At 52.2% G+C, this 18,299-nt stretch overlaps 5 protein-coding genes and 1 non-coding gene across 6 annotated transcripts; 2 read left to right on the plus strand and 4 right to left on the minus strand.

Annotated features, from left to right (window-relative positions):
* The first annotated feature begins 240 nt into the window (after positions 1-240).
* On the plus strand, positions 241-2,868 carry BO79DRAFT_244658 (translation termination factor GTPase eRF3). Its single transcript, XM_025685400.1, has 2 exons — positions 241-2,536; positions 2,593-2,868. The coding sequence occupies exons 1-2, from the start codon at positions 422-424 to the stop codon at positions 2,662-2,664; spliced, it is 2,187 nt and encodes a 728-aa protein (XP_025541173.1). The 5' UTR covers positions 241-421; the 3' UTR covers positions 2,665-2,868.
* A 106-nt stretch (positions 2,869-2,974) lies between these two features.
* On the minus strand, positions 2,975-3,894 carry BO79DRAFT_208514 (pre-rRNA-processing TSR2 family protein). The gene has a single exon (XM_025682417.1). The coding sequence runs from the start codon at positions 3,713-3,715 to the stop codon at positions 3,158-3,160; it is 558 nt and encodes a 185-aa protein (XP_025541174.1). The 5' UTR covers positions 3,716-3,894; the 3' UTR covers positions 2,975-3,157.
* Positions 3,895-4,220: 326 nt separating this feature from the next.
* On the minus strand, positions 4,221-4,292 carry BO79DRAFT_t104. Its single transcript has one exon. It is a non-coding gene; the product is annotated as a tRNA-Glu (tRNA).
* An 806-nt stretch (positions 4,293-5,098) lies between these two features.
* On the minus strand, positions 5,099-9,874 carry BO79DRAFT_236948 (uncharacterized protein; the record flags this gene model as incomplete). The annotated part of the gene is made up of 5 exons (XM_025684640.1): positions 9,722-9,874; positions 9,394-9,664; positions 6,488-9,322; positions 5,786-6,439; positions 5,099-5,736 (listed from the first exon to the last, which is right to left on the minus strand). The coding sequence occupies exons 1-5, from the start codon at positions 9,761-9,763 to the stop codon at positions 5,099-5,101; spliced, it is 4,440 nt and encodes a 1,479-aa protein (XP_025541175.1). The 5' UTR covers positions 9,764-9,874.
* A 422-nt stretch (positions 9,875-10,296) lies between these two features.
* BO79DRAFT_192839 (WD repeat NOL10/ENP2 family protein) lies at positions 10,297-13,017 on the plus strand. The gene is made up of 2 exons (XM_025680923.1): positions 10,297-10,541; positions 10,603-13,017. Exons 1-2 carry the CDS (start codon positions 10,325-10,327, stop codon positions 12,570-12,572), a joined length of 2,187 nt encoding a protein of 728 aa, XP_025541176.1. The 5' UTR covers positions 10,297-10,324; the 3' UTR covers positions 12,573-13,017.
* Positions 13,018-13,719: 702 nt separating this feature from the next.
* BO79DRAFT_7844 (putative autophagy protein Atg13) lies at positions 13,720-17,158 on the minus strand. Its single transcript, XM_025689741.1, has 3 exons — positions 16,726-17,158; positions 16,550-16,648; positions 13,720-16,455 (listed from the first exon to the last, which is right to left on the minus strand). The coding sequence occupies exons 1-3, from the start codon at positions 16,960-16,962 to the stop codon at positions 13,894-13,896; spliced, it is 2,898 nt and encodes a 965-aa protein (XP_025541177.1). The 5' UTR covers positions 16,963-17,158; the 3' UTR covers positions 13,720-13,893.
* Between the last annotated feature and the right edge of the window lie 1,141 nt (positions 17,159-18,299).

The raw sequence follows: 18,299 nt of genomic DNA on the forward strand, positions 1-18,299 counted from the left end.
CTTCCACACTTTTCTCTCTCACACACGACCCGTTTCAGACCCGCGAGGTCATTATTGGAGTCATTCTTCGCAGCGGAGAAACAGTACGAGACAAACAATGCAAAACACAACACGTGCTGGTTCCTTGACGCGCCAGACGCCACAGCCGCGGGGGCGGGGAGGCGCAGCTGAGTCAGCGGTGTGCAAAATCAACTCAAAGGCGGACAAGAGAAAATGAGAGCCTCCGCAAAGAAAAACGCCCCTCACTTGTCGCTGCGTTGCTCTCTGCCTTTTCATTGTTCGCTCTCCTCTTCTTCTTCTTCCTCCTCCCCCCCCACCTTCTTATTCTTCTTCTTTTAGACCAGTCCCTTTTTTATATACCGGGGACTTTGCTTGGTGTTTGTCTTGTTGTCGTTCTCTTAGCGTCTTCCCCACATACACCATGGCCGACCAGACCCCCGATTCCTGGGAGGATGAGCTCTCCAGACAGACTGAGGGCGTTCGTTTGAACCCCAACGCACAAGGTCGCCCTCAGCCCCAGGCTCCTTCTTTCCACCCTGGTGCTGCCACTTTCACCCCCGGTGCTGCTTCCTTCGTTCCTGGACAGACCTACCAGCCCTACGGTGGCGGTTACCCGCAGTATGGCCAGTACGGCCAGCAGGCCTACGGTGGATACCCTTATGACCAGCAACAGCAGGCCTATGCTCAATACGGCGCCTACGCTCAACAACCTGGTGGCTTTAACAACAACCAGGTCTACAACCAGCAATACGGTGGTTACCAGCAGCAGCAGCAGCCCCGTCAAGCTGCTGCCGCCCCCGCTGCCGCCCAGCCCGCTCAACCCGCCCCGAAGCCCGCCGCATCCAACAACGCTGCTCCCCCCAAGGCTAAGGTCCTGTCTATTGGCGGTGCCAGCAACTCCCCCGCCGCTCCCAAGACCAAGGTTCTTTCCATCGGCACCCCCTCCCCCGCCCCCACCTCGAGCACGCCTTCTTCGACCTCCGGTGCCGCTACTCCTGGAGATACCAAGGGTGCTGCCGCTGTTGAGGCGGCCGCTAAGGTGACGGCTTCCAAGGCTATCGAGAAGACTGAGAAGAAGGCCGATGCGAAGGCTGCCGCCAGCGGCAAGTCGTCCCCTACCCCCTCGGGTCGCTCTAGCCCTGGAAGATCCAGTCCTGCTCGCGGCGAGGCTGCCAAGGCTGCTCGTAACGCCGACGCTGTCGCCATGGAGCAACAAGCCGATGTCGATGAGGCTACTCTGAAGGAAATCTATGGTGAGAAGAAGGAGCACGTCAACATTGTCTTCATCGGTCACGTCGATGCCGGAAAGTCTACCCTGGGTGGATCCATCCTTTACGTGACCGGTATGGTGGACGAGCGTACCTTGGAGAAGTACAAGAGGGACGCCAAGGAGGCTGGTCGTGAGACCTGGTACCTCTCTTGGGCCCTGGATCTGACCAACGAGGAACGTGCCAAGGGTAAGACTGTTGAGGTTGGCCGTGCTCACTTCCAGCTTCCCGTCAAGGCCGCCGACGGCAGCACCATCACGAGACACTTCTCCATTTTGGATGCTCCCGGTCACAAGTCTTACGTCCACCACATGATTGGTGGTGCTTCTCAGGCCGATGTCGGTGTCCTCGTTATTTCCGCGCGTAAGGGTGAATACGAAACCGGTTTCGAAAAGGGTGGTCAGACTCGTGAGCACGCCCTGCTTGCACGAAACACCGGTGTGAAGACCCTGATCGTCGCTGTCAACAAGATGGACGACCCTACCGTTGAGTGGAGCAAGGCTCGTTTCGACGAATGTACCGTCAAGGTGGGCAAGTTCTTGGAGAACCTCGGCTACAAGAAGAGCGATCTCTTCTTCATGCCCATCTCTGCCCAGAGGACCACGGGTATCAAGGACCGCGTCCCCACGGACCTTGCTCCCTGGTATGGCGGCCCGTCCCTTTTGGAGTTCCTGTCGGACATGAAGGTGCCCGAGCGTAAGATCAACGCACCTTTCATGATGCCCATCAGTGCCAAGTACCGTGACATGGGTACCATGGTCGAGGGTCGCATTGAGTCTGGTGTGCTTAAGAAGAACGGCAGCTGCATCATGATGCCCAACCGCACCAAGGTCGAAATTGCTGCGCTCTATGGTGAAACTGAGGACGAAATCTCCACCGGTACCTGCGGTGACCAGGTCCGTCTTCGTCTCCGTGGTGTGGAAGAGGAAGATATCCTGCCCGGATTCGTGCTCTGCTCTCCCAAGCGTCTGGTGAACTGTGTCAAGACTTTCGAGGCCAAGATCAGAATTCTTGACCTGAAGAGCATTCTCACGGCTGGTTACAACTGCGTGATGCACGTGCACTCTGCTGTCGAAGAAGTTACTGTTGCGGCACTGCTGCACAAGTGCGAGCCCGGCACTGGACGTCGCAGCAAGCGTCCCCCTCCTTTCGCTGCCAAGGGCCAGACCATCATTGCTCGTATCGAGGTGACGAGCACTGCTGGTGCCGTTTGTGTCGAGCGCTTCGAGGACTACAACCAGATGGGTCGGTTCACTCTGCGTGATCAGGTAAGCAGTCATTATCAAAATACCATTCATATAACAATGCTAATATACAAAACCAGGGTCAAACTGTTGCCATTGGTATGATTACCAAGCTCATCTCTGCCGAAGAGGCGGCGGCGACACAGGCGTAAAGTGTGAATGTCTTTTCATTATAAATAGCAGTCCCTACGGTGGTCAACGGCGATGTCTAACGAGCTACGACTGTCGACCGGGAGGAATGGGCGGGAAAAGGCTCGGTGATGATATCCCAATAGCAGCCTGGTTTGGTTGTTGCTGATGATGATGAATTTTGATGTTCCGTTTTATTTTTTTTTTTTTTTTTGCTCCTCTGCTCCTTTCCTATAGATTTTGCATTCCCTTGCTTGTTGGTTTTGCAATAAAATTTTCATTGCTATCATTTCACGCATTCTACTGCTTTTCATGATTTGGATAGTCAAAAGGATTCACTGCGCGCTTGAATCACACAGCTGTAGCATAGACAAACAGCCAGAATACATGAAACAGGGCGTCTATTCTATGGGGAATCAACCAGCACCAGCACCAACAAACAACTTTTAACAATACCAATAAAGAACAAACATTCCCATCGTAAAAAGAAGATGAAAGAAGATAAAAAAAAGAAATTTACCTCCTCTTCTTCGAAACAACAGTCATAAACCCATCCTCATCCACCTCAGGCTCAACCTTCTCCCTCGGCGCCCTCACCAGCGCCGGCGCCGGCGCATCATCCATCTCCATATCCTCATCCTCATCCTCCTCACTATCATCATCATCCTCCTGATCCTCGCCCCTCTTGAATCCCTCAATTCCCGAAGCACCCTTCTTACTCTGCCACTTCTCCCACATCTCCTGAATAGCCCCGAACTCGCCCTTCTCCGTCTGCCCCTTCATCTCCATAATCTGCACGGCAACCATGCCCGCGCTCTCATCATCCACCACGACATCGAACTCATCGTTCATCACCTGAATAAGCACGTCCTCGAGATCCTCGGCATCCGTTTCGGGTCGCTCCTGGATCATCTCCGAAATGGCGCCGCAGAGCCAGTCGCGCTTGTCGGAGGAGGTCGGACCGCCCCAGTTGGATTGCACGGCCAATGTGAGGGCTGGCCAGGCATTGATCGCGAGGGTTATCCCCAGGTCGAGGTATTGGGTTGCTGTTTGGGGGGGTTGTTGGGTGGCCATTTTGGTTGTGATATGGTGGGGCGGGGTCGGAGGTGGGTGTGGTGGTGGTTGTGTGGTTGGTGGGGAGGAATTGGACGGATTTGTTATTAATGGATTTGTTGGGAGTTGTTTCTCGTTAGACGTATGTGTAGATTGAGGTGATATTTATGTTGGAAGGAAGGGAGATTGCTGGTGGTGCTGGTCTGCGCCTGAAATTTTTTTGGATTTGGATGATGGTGGTTATCGGGGTGTTGATTAGATAGATAAGAGGTCATGTGATTGTGTGTTTCTATGGGGGGGGAAATTGGACTGATTGATTGATGAATTGCAAGGTACTTGGTTGTTGGGGACCTTGTAGGTTTGGTCTACATGGATTGATTGAGAATGTATATCTGGATATTGAGGACAACGCGGATATGGGATAGAATCAATGATTCCTATTTAGTGGTGCTTGTTCTTGGTTGATTTAAAGCGGAAGATGATGTGGTAGATGGAAGGGGAAAAAAAACAAAAAGAAATGTTTGAGCTCCGATAGGGGGAATCGAACCCCCGGCTGCCGTGTGAGAGACGGCGATGTTAGCCACTACACCATATCGGATTCTTGTTGAAGACAGCACGTTTATTTGCGTAAATATCACTTAGCCATTAGGCCCAAAGCCTTGTGTGATAGGTAGCGAAGGTATGAAGGCACAATTGATGGATACATTTATATGTTGTTGTTGAATATTGTTGAAATAATTGCATAGCACTCTAGCGAGTAATGCACTATCTTCATACACAGCAGTATATTTGGTGGGGTTTGGTTCTGTAAGGGCTATACTATACCCGCATGATGGGGCTTGTGTTCACGAAAAATAGGGACTCGAGATGCGTGGTGTTGGGCATATGGGTTATTGGCCTATTTAAATGTGTATGTAGATGCTATCGGGGATCTTGTCGATATGGATGCATGTACTCGCCCTAGTGGTCATGACTCAGGACGTGCAATTATCATGATCCTACTACCACCCGAGCTGAAATATATATCGGCACCGGGGAGCAGTTCGAACCGGAACAATTCCAGAGGGTGAACTAAGATCATACAGTTGAATTGACCCAATATCTCAATAATATAGCACATTGCCATATGGTATTACATTGCTAGATATCGCCATAAATATGTAAAGATGCATGCCCCGGCCTCTATTCCAAACCATACTCAACATTCCCGCCCGGTCCAAATCCAAAACAAACCTGCGTAGTGGTATAACCTATTCTGCTTGAGAAAAATGACAAACTATGTACATAAGTGAAGAGAAATCGGGTAGAACACATGAAGCAAGAAGCCAGCCGTGTTCCCCTAAACGCCACATGATCGCTCGACCCGCAGACATGGTATAATGCCAACAACATGAAAAGAAAAGATCACAATGCATAGCTGAGAAGAGTCTGGGCTTTGATTGCCGTAGCCACATGCCACGGTAATGTGCCTTGCTGCACAGTGCGCGTACCCCTGGCTCTGGCCAGGGTTGCCAGGTCACGATACATACCCAGAATCTCCCGCAGGAGAGTATCATATGAAGACGGGGAACGCCGTGCAAAGAGTAAATTGACACTCATAGTATATAGGCCATCTCCATCAGTAGAGCCCTTCCTGCGAAGAAGGTACCCGCTTGCCATTGCGGGGCGATACTCCGTCTGATGCAGAGAGCTGTTGAGACGATGCGATAACACTACCCCCCATGTCTCATCGTAGATATCCGTGAGAAGGGACTCGGATTCAACCTCTGGGAGCGCATCCGTTGGGGTGGAGGCATTCGCGGGTGCACCCCAGCCACCCGGGGGTGTGGGCGCGGTACCGAACTGGTCCGGCGAAGAGACACCGCCGCCAAGGTTCGGTGTAGCAACAGGTGTGGATGAAGGCTGCTGATTGAACATACTCAAGGGGATGGGGAGATAAGGCGGCTCGAGATGTAGGTCAGGAGGAGTGGTCGCGCCCAAGATCACCAGATCCAGCGTCATGGACCTAGCCTTGCCGTACTGATCTGCAAAATTTGTCCACGCTTTTTATCTGTTAGCTCCGAACCGACAAAAGATGGGACGCGCACTTACTGTCAACCTCCTCCTGGTCCACAGGGTCAGTGCTGACAATGATGACCTTCCAGCGCGTCTGAATCGTATCCATGATATCCCTTGTTGCCTTCCATATTTCACCCCGTACCTCCGGGAGAGGCCGAGCTGTAACAGAATTACGATAGCGAAGGCAATATGACATGTTCCGTTGAAGTGCCCCAAAATTATCAGACCAAGCCACACTCAACCAACGTTGATCCAGACTTCGGGAACAAGCAATATGAAGATGCTTGCCTTCCTGCAGCGGCGACGAACCCTCCGATGACAGTTTGAAGCCAATAGATCTAGGAATAGGCTCTGCAAGCAACACCGGCGGTGCGCAATTCACCTGGCCCACATCGGACGATTTAGGCGGACATCGACTGTACACTTCGAGGGCCAGGTTCAAATATTCGGCCTGGGGAGGAACAACGAGAGATTCGGCCGAAGTGATAAAATCCATGGGGATTATCTGAAGAACCAGCTCGTTCAGCTGACGTGTCTGTTGCTTGTCAGCTTCCGCGATGTATTGCTGGAAAAGAGACCAGAATGCAGCGCAGATATCCACCAATGATGCGGCGTGAGTAAAAGGATTCACTATGTAAACTACAATGTTGCTATCCTTGCTTGGCGGAGTACTCAAAAACGCAGACCCTGTCTCAGTCAGAATAAGCAAATTCAACATTGTCGGATATGGCTTACCGAGCACTCCACAAATAGTCTTTAGTGACTGTATGACCTCGGAGTAACGTGGGTCTGCTGACGGACTGATGTTCCAGGAGCCCAGTCCACGGTCGAAGACATTGGAACTTTCGCCTCGACGATGCTCGCCAAGGTTGCAGCCCGAGTAGACCAGTCCAAGCCGCTCTAAGAATGTGTCGGCTGCTCGAGCAGCAAAATGAGGATGTATGCAATATGCGAGAATGTCCTTTTGCCCATGCGCAGGTTCCAGCCCGAAAGTCTCCCAAAAGGATATCGCCGGAGGTAGTGTCTCCAGGAAATCCTTCCCCCGACGCACGCGCAAGTGCGGTGGGGGTAATTTCACTATGGTGCCCTTTCCAGTCTCTCTACGTTGAGAGGACTGACGCGGATTGGCACCGTTGGATGACGAAGGCGAAAGCGCATTGGAATCTTGCAACGAAACAAAACTGTTCAAGTCCAGTCGCTCCATCCCACTCACCAAAGCTGCATCACCCTGAAGAGTCTCGAGAGGGCACACCTCATCAGCATAATCAAGCAGACCAAGGGTTCCATCTATCTTATGGTCCAGAGATGATTGCGTCACTTGGTCAACCAATAACTGAGCAATTTGAACCTGTATGTCCTTGCGAATAAGCACTGGCGAGACCTGGTTCTGTGCCAGGGAGAAATAGCCCGCCATTGACCAGTCAGAAAAGGTAGACAGGAAATTTCCAAGGAATACCGAGTCTTCCGGTCTCTGGGCTGTAGTTTCCTGACCAGTTCGGATAGTTGACTTGTCCTGGGATAAAGCTAACGAGGTTCCCGAATTGGAGCGAGTACGTTTCCTTTTTCTGGTTGAAAACGTGGCAGGCGAGAGGCCACTTTCAGAGGCACTCTCATCACTGTCGGCACTTACACTGCTGCTCATGTCCGAATCCGATGAAAATTCTTGCATCTCCTCACTATAAGGAGATCCGTAATTGTCGGGATCCTTTGACGTGCCGCTTTTCATCTTTCCGCTGTGACGTGGAAGGCCAACAGTTGGGATATCGCTTGTGACGGTGTCTGGCCCCTTGTTCCTTTCAATCCCACGAAGATTGAATCCAAACTTTCCATCAGCGCCGTATTTCTGGTCCCAGAGGGACATGTTTTGTTTGAAAGCAACTGCATTGTAGTAACCTGGCCCCTGCCCTTTCTTGGCAGGCCGTTGACTTTCAGGTTGCGACTCCGCGAACAGGATCTTCTTGACCTCCACCGGGCTCAAGGGAGGACTTATTGTTCGGGGTTTGTCCTCCTGAGGCGTTAATACAGGTGCCTTGGCCTCCTGGGGAGTTTTCTCGGGCTGCAGGTCTGCTGTAGCGGCCGCAGGACTCAACTGAGCACTTGCAATATTCATGGCTGGTGTCTGTTCAGGTGAAGCCTGGCCGTCCACAGTTGGTTGGATCTCGGGCTCATCGGTATCCATGAACCCAGACAATTCTTGAATTGCTTCAGCCTGTTCGCCAACACCTCCACGGTCGAAGTCTGGGTCGTCAAAGAAGCTGAAATCAGCATCGGTGATTCCTTTGGTGCCAAAGTCTTTCTCATTGATATCTCCGAATAAATCATCGTCGTCGTTCGTATCGTATAGGCCCGAACCAACCACAAGTCCTGCCGACGGGCCAAAGCTTATCACATCCGTTCCAGTTCTCTCTTTACTGAGTTGACGATGATGATTTTGCCTGTCCTGTTGCATAAAGGTCGAGCTTTGCTCAATGTCGTCCGCGAAGGCATCGGAAGTAACCATGGGATTTAGGCCTGTTGCGGCGGCCCCATCAGGCGGTGTTGGGTATACAAGACTAGCAGTTTGAAGGTCAGGATACTGCGACGCTCGAGAAAGGCTTTCGATCCCCTCGGGCAGGTTAAGTAGATCGGGAGATGATGCGTCCTGATCCCTAGTCGGCGCTTCTTGATGGACGGACGGAGGCTTAGGGCTCGCCTCGGCAAAGCTAAGTTTCTCTGTTACACGCCATTTCTCTGCGAAATCTAGAGGGTCACCAGCAATGGATGAGACACCTTCCATTTCACCATAGAACACTGAAGATGCTGATTTCGTTCTCCTGAAGCAGTAGATAGCTGGCCAAAGAATCCGCTTTAGGGGAAGCATGGAAGCGCCTTCCTCGCTGGGCCGCCAAACTTCCCCGGCGAGTCTAGAGTAAAATGGTTCCCAAACTTCAACTTCAACCCAAGCTTCATCATCGATGCCATCCACAGGAAGACCAAAATTGGAAAGCCACCAGAGCACATTGACCTTCCACTGTTTGCGAGTTGCCGGGCTGGACTTCTCATTCCCTGAGCCCCCAACATTAGACGGATACGGGGATCCTGCGTTCAGCTGGGGCGGATTAGCGGCGACAAGTCTGGCAATCGACCCACTTGGAGATAGCCAGAGGTCAGTGCCCGGTGGAGTGTCGTGTATGCTCGCAGGGACTTCTTCCGGTGTGAGCAACCGCGTTAAGCCAGCCTGCGATACAGTCTGTAGAGCTACTGTTAGCTTTCCGGGAGATGTCAGCTGGATCTGAAGCGTAGTTAAAGACGGTGCCAAAGCAAGGTCGTTCTTGGAAACGTGAGAGTTGTCGCAGCCATCTTTTTCAACAACGGTAAAGAGAGTACGTGAGCCGAGGGGAATTGCGTTGCGTTGCCGGACTAGTTGGAGGCTAACTGCTCCACTGACGGCCGAAATGAATGATGCGTAAATAGTAGCGAAAGGTGTCATGGCGTTCGGCCTCTGTGATCCCGCGGTCCCCGACGCATTTTGTGTTTCTGTCGAGAGATTCTTGACTAGATCCAACGCAGAAACGTTGCCAGAAGAGGAGACTGTGGTGTATTGTTAGAAACCAACATCAATGTGTAGAGTTGAGGAGTATATTGATGAAGCGCAAACACACCTTTCAGAGTAGCCGAGCCAATGGCGAGGCGACCTAAATCGTCTCTGCCATCATTCGGAGATAGCGGTGACAGGCTTTCAAAGCCAGGAGTAGCAGAAAAGATCCATAAACATAATCGTCTGGGGTAGCTTGAAACCAAGCAATTTCGGTCCCTTAGCTGGAGCTCCAGGTCCTTGAGACGGCTGAGATGCTTAAGGATGGCGTAGCCATTACTTGGCGACTCGCCAGGATCGTCGGTGTAAATTCTCCAGTAAATATGGGAGAATCCATCCTAAGATACCAAGTTAGGGGCTTTACCGGTATCTTTCTGGAGGGAAAAGGAACCTACAATGGCGCGTATGTTGGTGATGGACCCTCCGGGAAAGTCCATGATTTAGTTATAGTCCCCAAGGAGACACCGGCTGTTTTGTATTTCTAGCCAGGAAAGATAGTACAACTGAAAGAGGATTCATTTCCAGCAAGATGCGCGAAAAGGATCATGTCTCAACAAGCCGCCCATAGTACTATTTGTAGACTTTGGGGATAATGCAACAGGTGTCAGTAGATAGATAGGCTCGGAGATGCCATCGCTGTTTTGGGGTGGGAGAAGGGGGGAAAGCTCGCGGGTTTCAAGGGATACCGGGAGGAAAAAGGCGCATTTAAGTATCAAACTAGAGGCGCCATAGACCCAGCGATATGCTCCGAGCTCTGATAAACGACCGAATGGCAGCCGGGCGAGGCGAGGCAGATGCAGAACAGCAGAAGATGCGATGCCATCGAGACCCAACGGAGGTTGCTTCGGCCCGCGAGAGCCAATCATGCGTGATCGACACCCGCAGCGTCACGTGGACCCAGCTATCGCTATCGGCGAACTTTTTTTCGTATCGCCTTTTTTTCCCTTTGGTTCAGCTTCTGCGCTTCAAGCTGGTCTTTTCTCCCTCAGCCCTTCGCCATGAAGCTCTCCAATCAGTCGGAGGTTCCCGTCTATACCATCTCCGGCTCCAACACTGCGCGCCCTCTGCCGGAGTGGCTTGCGCGTCGGAGAAAGCGCAGCTTGAAAAATGATCCAGAGTATGCGAACCGCATCGAACTACTCCAGGACTTTGAGTTCGAAGAAGCAAGTCAATGCGTCCGTGTCAGTGAAGATGGCGAATGGGTCATGAGCACAGGTAGGATCATCTTCCAGATTACCATTTCATTTTTGTAATATTGACTTTTTTTTTCGCGCAGGAACATACAAGCCCCAGATTCATACCCACTATCTGCCGCAACTTTCCCTTTCATGGGCTCGCCATACAGTAGCCCTGAACACCACTTTCCTCCTGTTGTCCTCTGATTACTCCAAATCTCTTCACCTGCAGTCCGACCGATCGCTCGAATTCCACACCCCGCAAGGCTGCCACTACACTACGAGACTTCCTAGATACGGCCGTGACTTGGTGTACGATCGGCAATCAACCGAAGCCTTGGTTCCCTCGGTCGGTGTTAACTCGGATGGCATGGGAGAGGTTTTCCGCCTGAACCTGGAACTTGGTCGGTACATGCGCAGTTTCGAAGTCGATGTTGGTGGAGACGATTTCACCTCTAGCGGTGGTGGTACCTTACAGGGTGGTATCAACACCGGCGCGGTCAACACCGGTGCGATTGCTGAGGAAAGTCACAACCTTCTTGCGTTCGGTACTACATTGGGTACAGTAGAGCTTTGGGATCCCAGAGCAAAGGGCAGAGCCGGAATCTTGCTGCCACCCACTCAGTCTGGCCCTGATGAGCCCCGGCACGAGATCACGGCCTTGGAATTCCACCGTTCTGGCCTGACCCTCGGAACCGGTTCCTCCAACGGTCTCATTCACCTCTACGATCTTCGTTCCCCCGTACCACTACTTAAGAAGGACCAGGGATACGGCTTTCCTATCCACACCTTGAAATTCCTACAGCCATCAACACACACCCGCGAACAGACTCTGGACCCGAAGATCATGTCCGCAGATAAGAAGATCATCAAGATCTGGGACCCCCGTGATGGAAAGCCCTGGACATCCGTTGAACCGGCCGTCGACATCAACTCAGTCGCATGGTGCAAGGATAGCGGTATGCTCTTGACTGCTAACGAAGGTCGCCAACAGCACTCGTTCTTCATCCCGCAACTGGGTCCCGCTCCCAGATGGTGTTCGTTCCTGGACAACCTCGTTGAGGAGATGGCTGAAGACCCCAACGATCCTAACGCTTTCAGCAGCGGCCAGACCGGCGCTGTTTACGACAACTTCAAGTTCTTGACCGTTCCTCAGCTGAAGACCCTGAACCTGGACCACCTGATCGGCCGAACCAGCCTCCTCCGCCCCTACATGCACGGTTACTTTGTGGCGCAGCAGCTATACGAAGAAGCCCGCCTCATCACCAACCCCTACATCTGGGAAGAAGAGCGTGCCAAGCGTGTTAAGGAGAAGATCGACAAGGAGCGTGAGAGCCGTATCCGCGGCAAGAAGAAGGCCGCCGTCAAGGTCAACAAGAAACTGGCCGAGAAGCTCCTCACCATGGAAGAGAAGAACGAGCGTCGCAGAGCCCAGCGCGTCCTACAAAAGGGTGGAGATGACGACATGGTCGACGCCCCTGCACCAGCCGCAGCAGAAGCAGCACCCACCGAAGAGCCCGGCAAGAACCTCCTGGGCGACAGCCGTTTCGCCAAACTGTTCGAAGATGAAGACTTCGCCATCGACGAGAACTCCCACGAATTCAGGCTCCTCAACCCCAGCACATCCGTCGACCAGCCCCCGAGAAAAGAGCGCGGCCTCACCGCCGCCGAGCAGGAAGCGATTGACGACGTCCCCGGCTCAAGCTCCGACGACTCCGAGTCCGAAAGCGAGCCCGAAAGATTCACCAAGCCAGCAACCTCCGGCAAAATCTCCACGGCCTCCTACAAGCGCACTAACGGCCGCCAACCCCGTATGGAAGTCACTTCTTCGTCCGGCGTCGGCGCTACTCGCGATCGTTCGTTCGCTGCCCGCGCCCAGAACATGCAGTCTCGCCAGAAACCCACCCGTCGCAGAGGTGTCGTCGGTGAGAGAGAAGTCACCTTCCAGCCTGCAGGCAAGTCCCGGCAGCAGCAGAACAGGGCCCCGGCTCCCACTGCTCCTACCAACAACACCAGCTTCAAGGCTAAGGAGCGCCGAAGCGCCTCGGGTAACACTTTCCGGAAGATGTGAATTGGCAACAAGTCGAGAGTCCCCTCGTGAGCACGGGCGGTTCCATATATACCATACATATACACTGCCCAGAGCTTTCCTATAGCCGGCAGAGACAGACACAATCTGTCTTGCTCCCCCCATCCATCATCTCCTTATCACCTACCTACCTACTTACATGGCCGGTTTCCAGAAAACATGCTCGCCCACCGCCCATTTCACTTCTCTCCTCCTGCTGGGCGATATTAGACTCATCTCATGTCTATCTTATCAACAATCAGAGAAATGACATGACATGCAGAAGACGGTGTAACAGGCCACGTGGACCCTGCCACCATCCATCATCATCTGCATGTCCACCCGCCTCTCCTTAGGAGGCCTCCGACGAAAAATTATCGGGATAAGTCGGGAAAGAAAAACGAATCACACTATCCAAGGAAATCCTGGCAACGAGATTCCTTAGATCAGCATGTGATAAGCAGATACCCACCCACAACTTCAAAATAATTGTTGTCCCTTGTACTGTACATAGATCTAAAATTGAAGGGAATGAGAGAGATACAAAAGCATTGTGTGCATGATTGGAGTAAATTAAAGGCGTTAGTCAGGTTTTGAGAATTGTAATGAAGCTTGAGGTACTATGTGGTTTTGGTAGCATGCCATAAATTCGTCATTTGTTAAATCATGATAGATTGCGTTCCGATTCATTGATAGCTATCCACAATGAGCACAACAAAGCAAGCAACTTCAGGCCTTCCTCTGGGCCTGTATACCTCTGATTACAGATCACTCAATGACGCTAACCAAAGACAAAGAAAGTCGAGTCATCAGGAAGAAGTGTAAACCCAGACGGCGCGAGTGTGAGAATAGTAAAAAGAGAAAAAGAACGAGGGATAGATCAATATCCTTATCTTCAAAAAAGGCAGACAATAAACAAATGGATACAACGGAACCCAAAAACACTATTCACTCCAGAATGCAGACGGCCGTTTAAGCAGATTTTGACACCAGAAATTAAAAAACAATAGAACCTTGAGAAAAAGCCCCTTATATCATCCTCTATTCGCCTTTCCGGGTCGCACATGGCCGTATCGCTTGCAGATCAGTCTATAAAAGTAGATCACTGTGAGTAGGGGAAAAGAAAAAAAGTAAGGCATGGCCTCATAAAAAGACAGCATCAGAAGAGTGAAGTTTAAGAAAAAGCAGAAATATAGAGTTTGAGAAAAAAAAGCCCTCAAAATGGCAGCTTCCAACAGAGCCTTCAAATGCACGCACGCATATTAAAGGAGTCCGACAACATGATAGGGGAATAAGCGAATGAGGACTAAATTTGGCGTCTCCATTAGAGTCGCCTACCTTGGTTGCCATGTCTGCCTTCTTCGAAGCTTCGCCGGGAGGCCCCGAAATCGCTCATAGCAAACAATAGCGGCTCGTCCTCTTCAGCTTGTGATGGTGGCGGAGGAATGTTTCGGCCCGAACTTGGTCGTCGCCCAGCTCCCCTACGATCTTCAACAGCCGAGGTGCCGCTGTTACTGCCACTTGCATTGCCATCACGATCATGATCGCGCTCAGCGAGATCAGAAGGAGCGCCGCGCGCAAGACTACTCGATCCGGAGCTGAGGGAGTGCGGCCCACCAGACAGCCCTCGCCCCCGAGAAAGGCCGAAGCGTGGTTGGTAGATATGATTGTTCGACGGCGACGGTGTCGCTGTTGGCCCTGACAGTGATGTCCGCTTGTGGGGGCTTGTTCGGTGCCCCGTTGAGCTCGACCTTCGGCTCGGATCTTCGCTGACCGAAGGGGGACGCTGTTCCCTGCGTGTTGGCTGGGTGGTTGATGTAGCCCCTTCCAGGTCATGCTGTCTCTGTAGGGCGCTTAAGCTATTGTGTGATCTCTCCTCAGCCCCGAGGCTTACGCTGCGCAGATTGAAGGGGAATATCTCATCATCATCGGCCGCAACTGGTGGAGGGGGTGGAGCAGCAGAGCTGGGCCGACGATAAGGTGGGAATGGCAACCCTGGTGACGTAGGAATGTCAATGGCATTCACCGTTGCGACGGACGGGCGATGGGGTATGGTCGGACCCTCGGGAGTGTAATCTCCGACCGAGGAGGGTTGCTCGCGACCTCTATCGTTGCCATAATCAACGATGCTGTTAGAACTGAGGCGAGACGGAATGGCCGGAGTATGTGGGGTATGGGGTGAAATGGGTTTGCCCGGAGAAGAGGCCGTCGAAATCGAAGTACCTGCCACCATGGGAGGCACTCCCGAGAGCTGCTTGCTCGAAGAGGTGGACGAGCGCTGCAAGAGCATAGACGATGACATTGACTCCGACAGTTGTGCGTTCGAATCTCTCATTCGCTGGAACCGGGTCAACGCAGCCGAAGTAGCCGTTGTCCGGCGTGCAGTCACATCAGCAGAAGCCGAGTTTGATGTTTTCAAGAGATCTTTCCTCAAATCCAGCATCTTCAGGAACTCCGTGATGTTCTCATCGTCTGCATGAATGGAATCTGCACTTGTCCCCGTGGCTTCAGCAAGTAAGCCTGACCCAGGTTGAGGGTTGGAAGACGTTGCACTGGTCTTGCCACTCGAATTTTCGTCGTCTATTTTGTTGATGTTGCCCGAAGAAGGCCTACCCCGTCGATGAGTGAAGGCGCTACTGTACCTTGCGGTTGGCGTAGGCCGAGGTGATGCCGAATTGGAAGAAGTAGCTGTAGTCTCAGAAGCCCCGGGCAATGGTAAGGATTTGCGAGCGGAAGCTGCCATGGACGGCGGTGGCATGTTCTTTGATTCTGGAAACGAAGGGCGAGCCATTGTCCCTGACCGGGGCGACATACCCAGTGGAGGATCAACAAGAGATGGCGACGCAGACAATGGTGGTGCTTTGAACGGAGGGAAAGAGATAGACGATCGTCTAGCAACGCCCGGGCTACTTTCATTTGCCAAAACGGCAGCACGGCCCAGAGGACTTGCTTTCACAACTTCTACAGGCTTCCGGGAAGAGGAACTTGGAGGGGATGGCGAGGCAGCTCCTGATTCGCGGGCGGCACGAAGAGCTGAAATTGGACTCGCACTGGTCGTAGGGCCGACGTGGTGGAACGTCGAAAGACTCCCATAAGCTCGACTTGGGTCAGGGTCTTCGACAGTTCGTTTCTCGACAGGAGCCGATCCGACCCCGGAATTGGCGGCCTTGAGGTTGGAATCCCTGCTAGGAAGTGAAGGGCGGAAGACTTCATCGTCGGCTCCCATGAATCGGGAACTCAAAAGAGCTTCCGAGTCGTCCACTCGAAACTCACAGCTTGTTCGATAGGTCACTTGGATGGAAAGGTATCCAACCGGCGACTCCGTGGTCCCAAAGGTGTACGTATCGACCACCCTATTAGGGCTGTCGAATAGCGGCGTAGTCAATCGATCCGGCTTGGAGTCATCCGGATTGGGCTTCCCAACCAAGATACGATACCTGATTTTAAGCGCCGGGTGCGTATGAAGCCTCCCGTTGCGCTTTGCGAGCTTCCATGCGGGTAACAACTTGGAGTAGGTGAATAACGTTCTGAACGTCACAATACTCTGCTTATATATTTTTGGCAGATTTGAGCCAAGATCTGCCGGTAGCGCCTTGTTAGGCGTATTCCCCAGTTCCACCCTCCATCGCTCTAGAATAACATCCTCGGACCTAGACGATAACGGCCCCTTGGCATGTGCTTCTGAAGACCTAGAAAGAGATTCCAGAACATCAAATCGTTTCCCTTGCTCATCCAAGGCAACGAGACTTTGGTTATTCGTCAGATCCTTTGTATCCAGATACGTCTCGATGATCAACGGTGGAGGCGATTGTTCGCTAACGTCGTTCGTTCGCCAAAATCGGAGCTCCTCTCGGAGGGCATCGATGTCTTCTAAATCGATGGCGAACTGGAAGATGGAGCAGATTAGTTAGCAGAGTACATGGATACTAGGTATAATTGATGGGAAGCAGAGGCTCAGCATGTTTGGGGACGTAGCATACCCATCGATTGACTTTGGGATTTAATTTCGGGGTATCTTCTGAGCGAGAGAAGTCGATCCGAGAGGCCAGTATTACTAGAGCAGCTTTTGTGTGGTAATTCTAGACGCAATATACAATTAACCAATGGGCCCTTTGTTACATAGATAAGGGGACTAGAAGCCGGGTTCAATCCATACCGATACGAGCTGATTGAGCTTCGTTATTGCTTCTTTCGCTGGGCGTGAACTGGACGTCTGTCCAGATGACCTAGCCTCCGCCTCTATTCCCAATCCCCGTGTAAGTTGTACCCTGGGGTCGAAAGCTGGAGAGTTCGGGCGGAGATCTTGATCTCTGCGGTCATCGGAGCGGTTTGCGCCCGGCCTGGATGCGGAGGGAGGCGCCGCAGGCGCCGGAGATCGGGGGTGTTGATGCATAATGTGAACTGCAGATAATTTAGGGAAATGGATATGAATCGTAACTGAGTCGTCCTCGAGTGGAGACAGCGTCCAGAACGACCGCTGCGTGTATGTCTGTAGATCAAGGAAACGGGGAGGTGACGGTCCCACTGCGGAAGGCCATGCTAACAAGCCCAACAGCCCGAGTTAAGGTCGACAAAGGGAGAAAGATGGAAGAAGGAGAGAAAGGCTGAGCGCTAAGTAACAGGCACTGATTGAGATAAAACGAGGGACGCCGATATCATCGTTTGCTGTGCTCAGGCAACAATAAGATGTTGGAGTATTTGGAGCATGCGGTCTAGACAACCTTGGGAGCTTCTCCGCACTGACGACTTTGGGCGGATCCAGGCGTCCGGGGGTGCACGGCGTTCTCACCGTAATGGGGAGAACCAAGGGGTTTTAGGAACGCATGGTTGAGTACTACAGATGAGGGAAGTAGGAGTGGATGGCCAAAGGGGAGGGGAGGAGGTTGTAGTAGGAGAGTAAGATCCACAGAGAAAGGACGATACGTAGGAAGTGGAAGAATGGAGAGGAAAAGGAAAAGAGAGAGAGAGACAGGGAGAGGGAAGAGAGAGAGACAGGCGTTATGGTAATGAAAGTCAGTCAGTTCAGTCAAGCGTACGGGCGCAGAAGGTCTGTGACGCACACCCGGTGACTCGGTGGTTTGAAAGGAAGCAGGTCAAGTGCGAGCGGTCAGTCAGTCAGGCTGACGGGTGCCACAGCAGGTTCCCCCAAATGAAATAACCCATGCGATCTGGGACAATACAATCAATGGCTACGAGAAGATCAGACTAATCAGTAAGGGAGGGAGGTCTTCCACTTGATCGAGGGAATGCTCTTGTGCTCTGTCTGTATTTTTGGGCGGACCAAGATTATGGTGCAGGAGGTTAGCAGTTGCAGCTGGAAAGATTAGAACGGGCGATTCGAAGGCGGTCAAGCCGCAAGCTGCGGCTGCAGTTCTGTATGAACCAGTATCAACCAGGTACGGCCCAGTCTAGTGTCTGCGTCACAGAACGGTATTGGCCGAGAGATAAGGAAAGGCTGATCAAGCGGTGATAGCATGAAGTCATAGCCTGATAGGCGTGGCTGGCTGCCAACTGGCACGGGGGCCTGCCAGGCAGTCCGTAATTACCCCGTTAGATGCGTGGTATCTTACCCGAATTCGAAAAGAAAAGGGGGGCTCTTGTCATCTGGAACGGTACTATTAAATTCAGACTATCCCTGAATGGGTTAGCCCTCCTAAAGTTACCGCTTGCGCCTGGGCGATCAATCAACTTGCATGATAATCCCTATCCATGACAACATTCCATGCTTTC

Source organism: Aspergillus costaricaensis (genome assembly GCF_003184835.1).
Source record: "Aspergillus costaricaensis CBS 115574 unplaced genomic scaffold BO79scaffold_11, whole genome shotgun sequence".
Lineage (NCBI taxonomy): Eukaryota > Fungi > Ascomycota > Eurotiomycetes > Eurotiales > Aspergillaceae > Aspergillus > Aspergillus costaricensis.

What these genes read in the sequence shown, in the direction of transcription:
- BO79DRAFT_7844 (XM_025689741.1), bottom strand. Translation starts at nt 16,962, where the DNA reads ATGCATCAACACCCCCGATCTCCGGCGCCTGCGGCGCCTCCCTCCGCA. An exon ending in AGCTCAATCAGCTCGTATCG is followed by an intron (nt 16,649 to 16,725) that starts GTATGGATTGAA and finishes TATTGCGTCTAG; the next exon opens with AATTACCACACAAAAGCTGC. An exon ending in ATCCCAAAGTCAATCGATGG is followed by an intron (nt 16,456 to 16,549) that starts GTATGCTACGTC and finishes TCCATCTTCCAG; the next exon opens with TTCGCCATCGATTTAGAAGA.
- BO79DRAFT_208514 (XM_025682417.1), bottom strand. Translation starts at nt 3,715, where the DNA reads ATGGCCACCCAACAACCCCCCCAAACAGCAACCCAATACCTCGACCTG.
- BO79DRAFT_192839 (XM_025680923.1), top strand. Translation starts at nt 10,325, where the DNA reads ATGAAGCTCTCCAATCAGTCGGAGGTTCCCGTCTATACCATCTCCGGC. An exon ending in CGAATGGGTCATGAGCACAG is followed by an intron (nt 10,542 to 10,602) that starts GTAGGATCATCT and finishes TTTTTCGCGCAG; the next exon opens with GAACATACAAGCCCCAGATT.
- BO79DRAFT_244658 (XM_025685400.1), top strand. Translation starts at nt 422, where the DNA reads ATGGCCGACCAGACCCCCGATTCCTGGGAGGATGAGCTCTCCAGACAG. An exon ending in GGTTCACTCTGCGTGATCAG is followed by an intron (nt 2,537 to 2,592) that starts GTAAGCAGTCAT and finishes ATACAAAACCAG; the next exon opens with GGTCAAACTGTTGCCATTGG.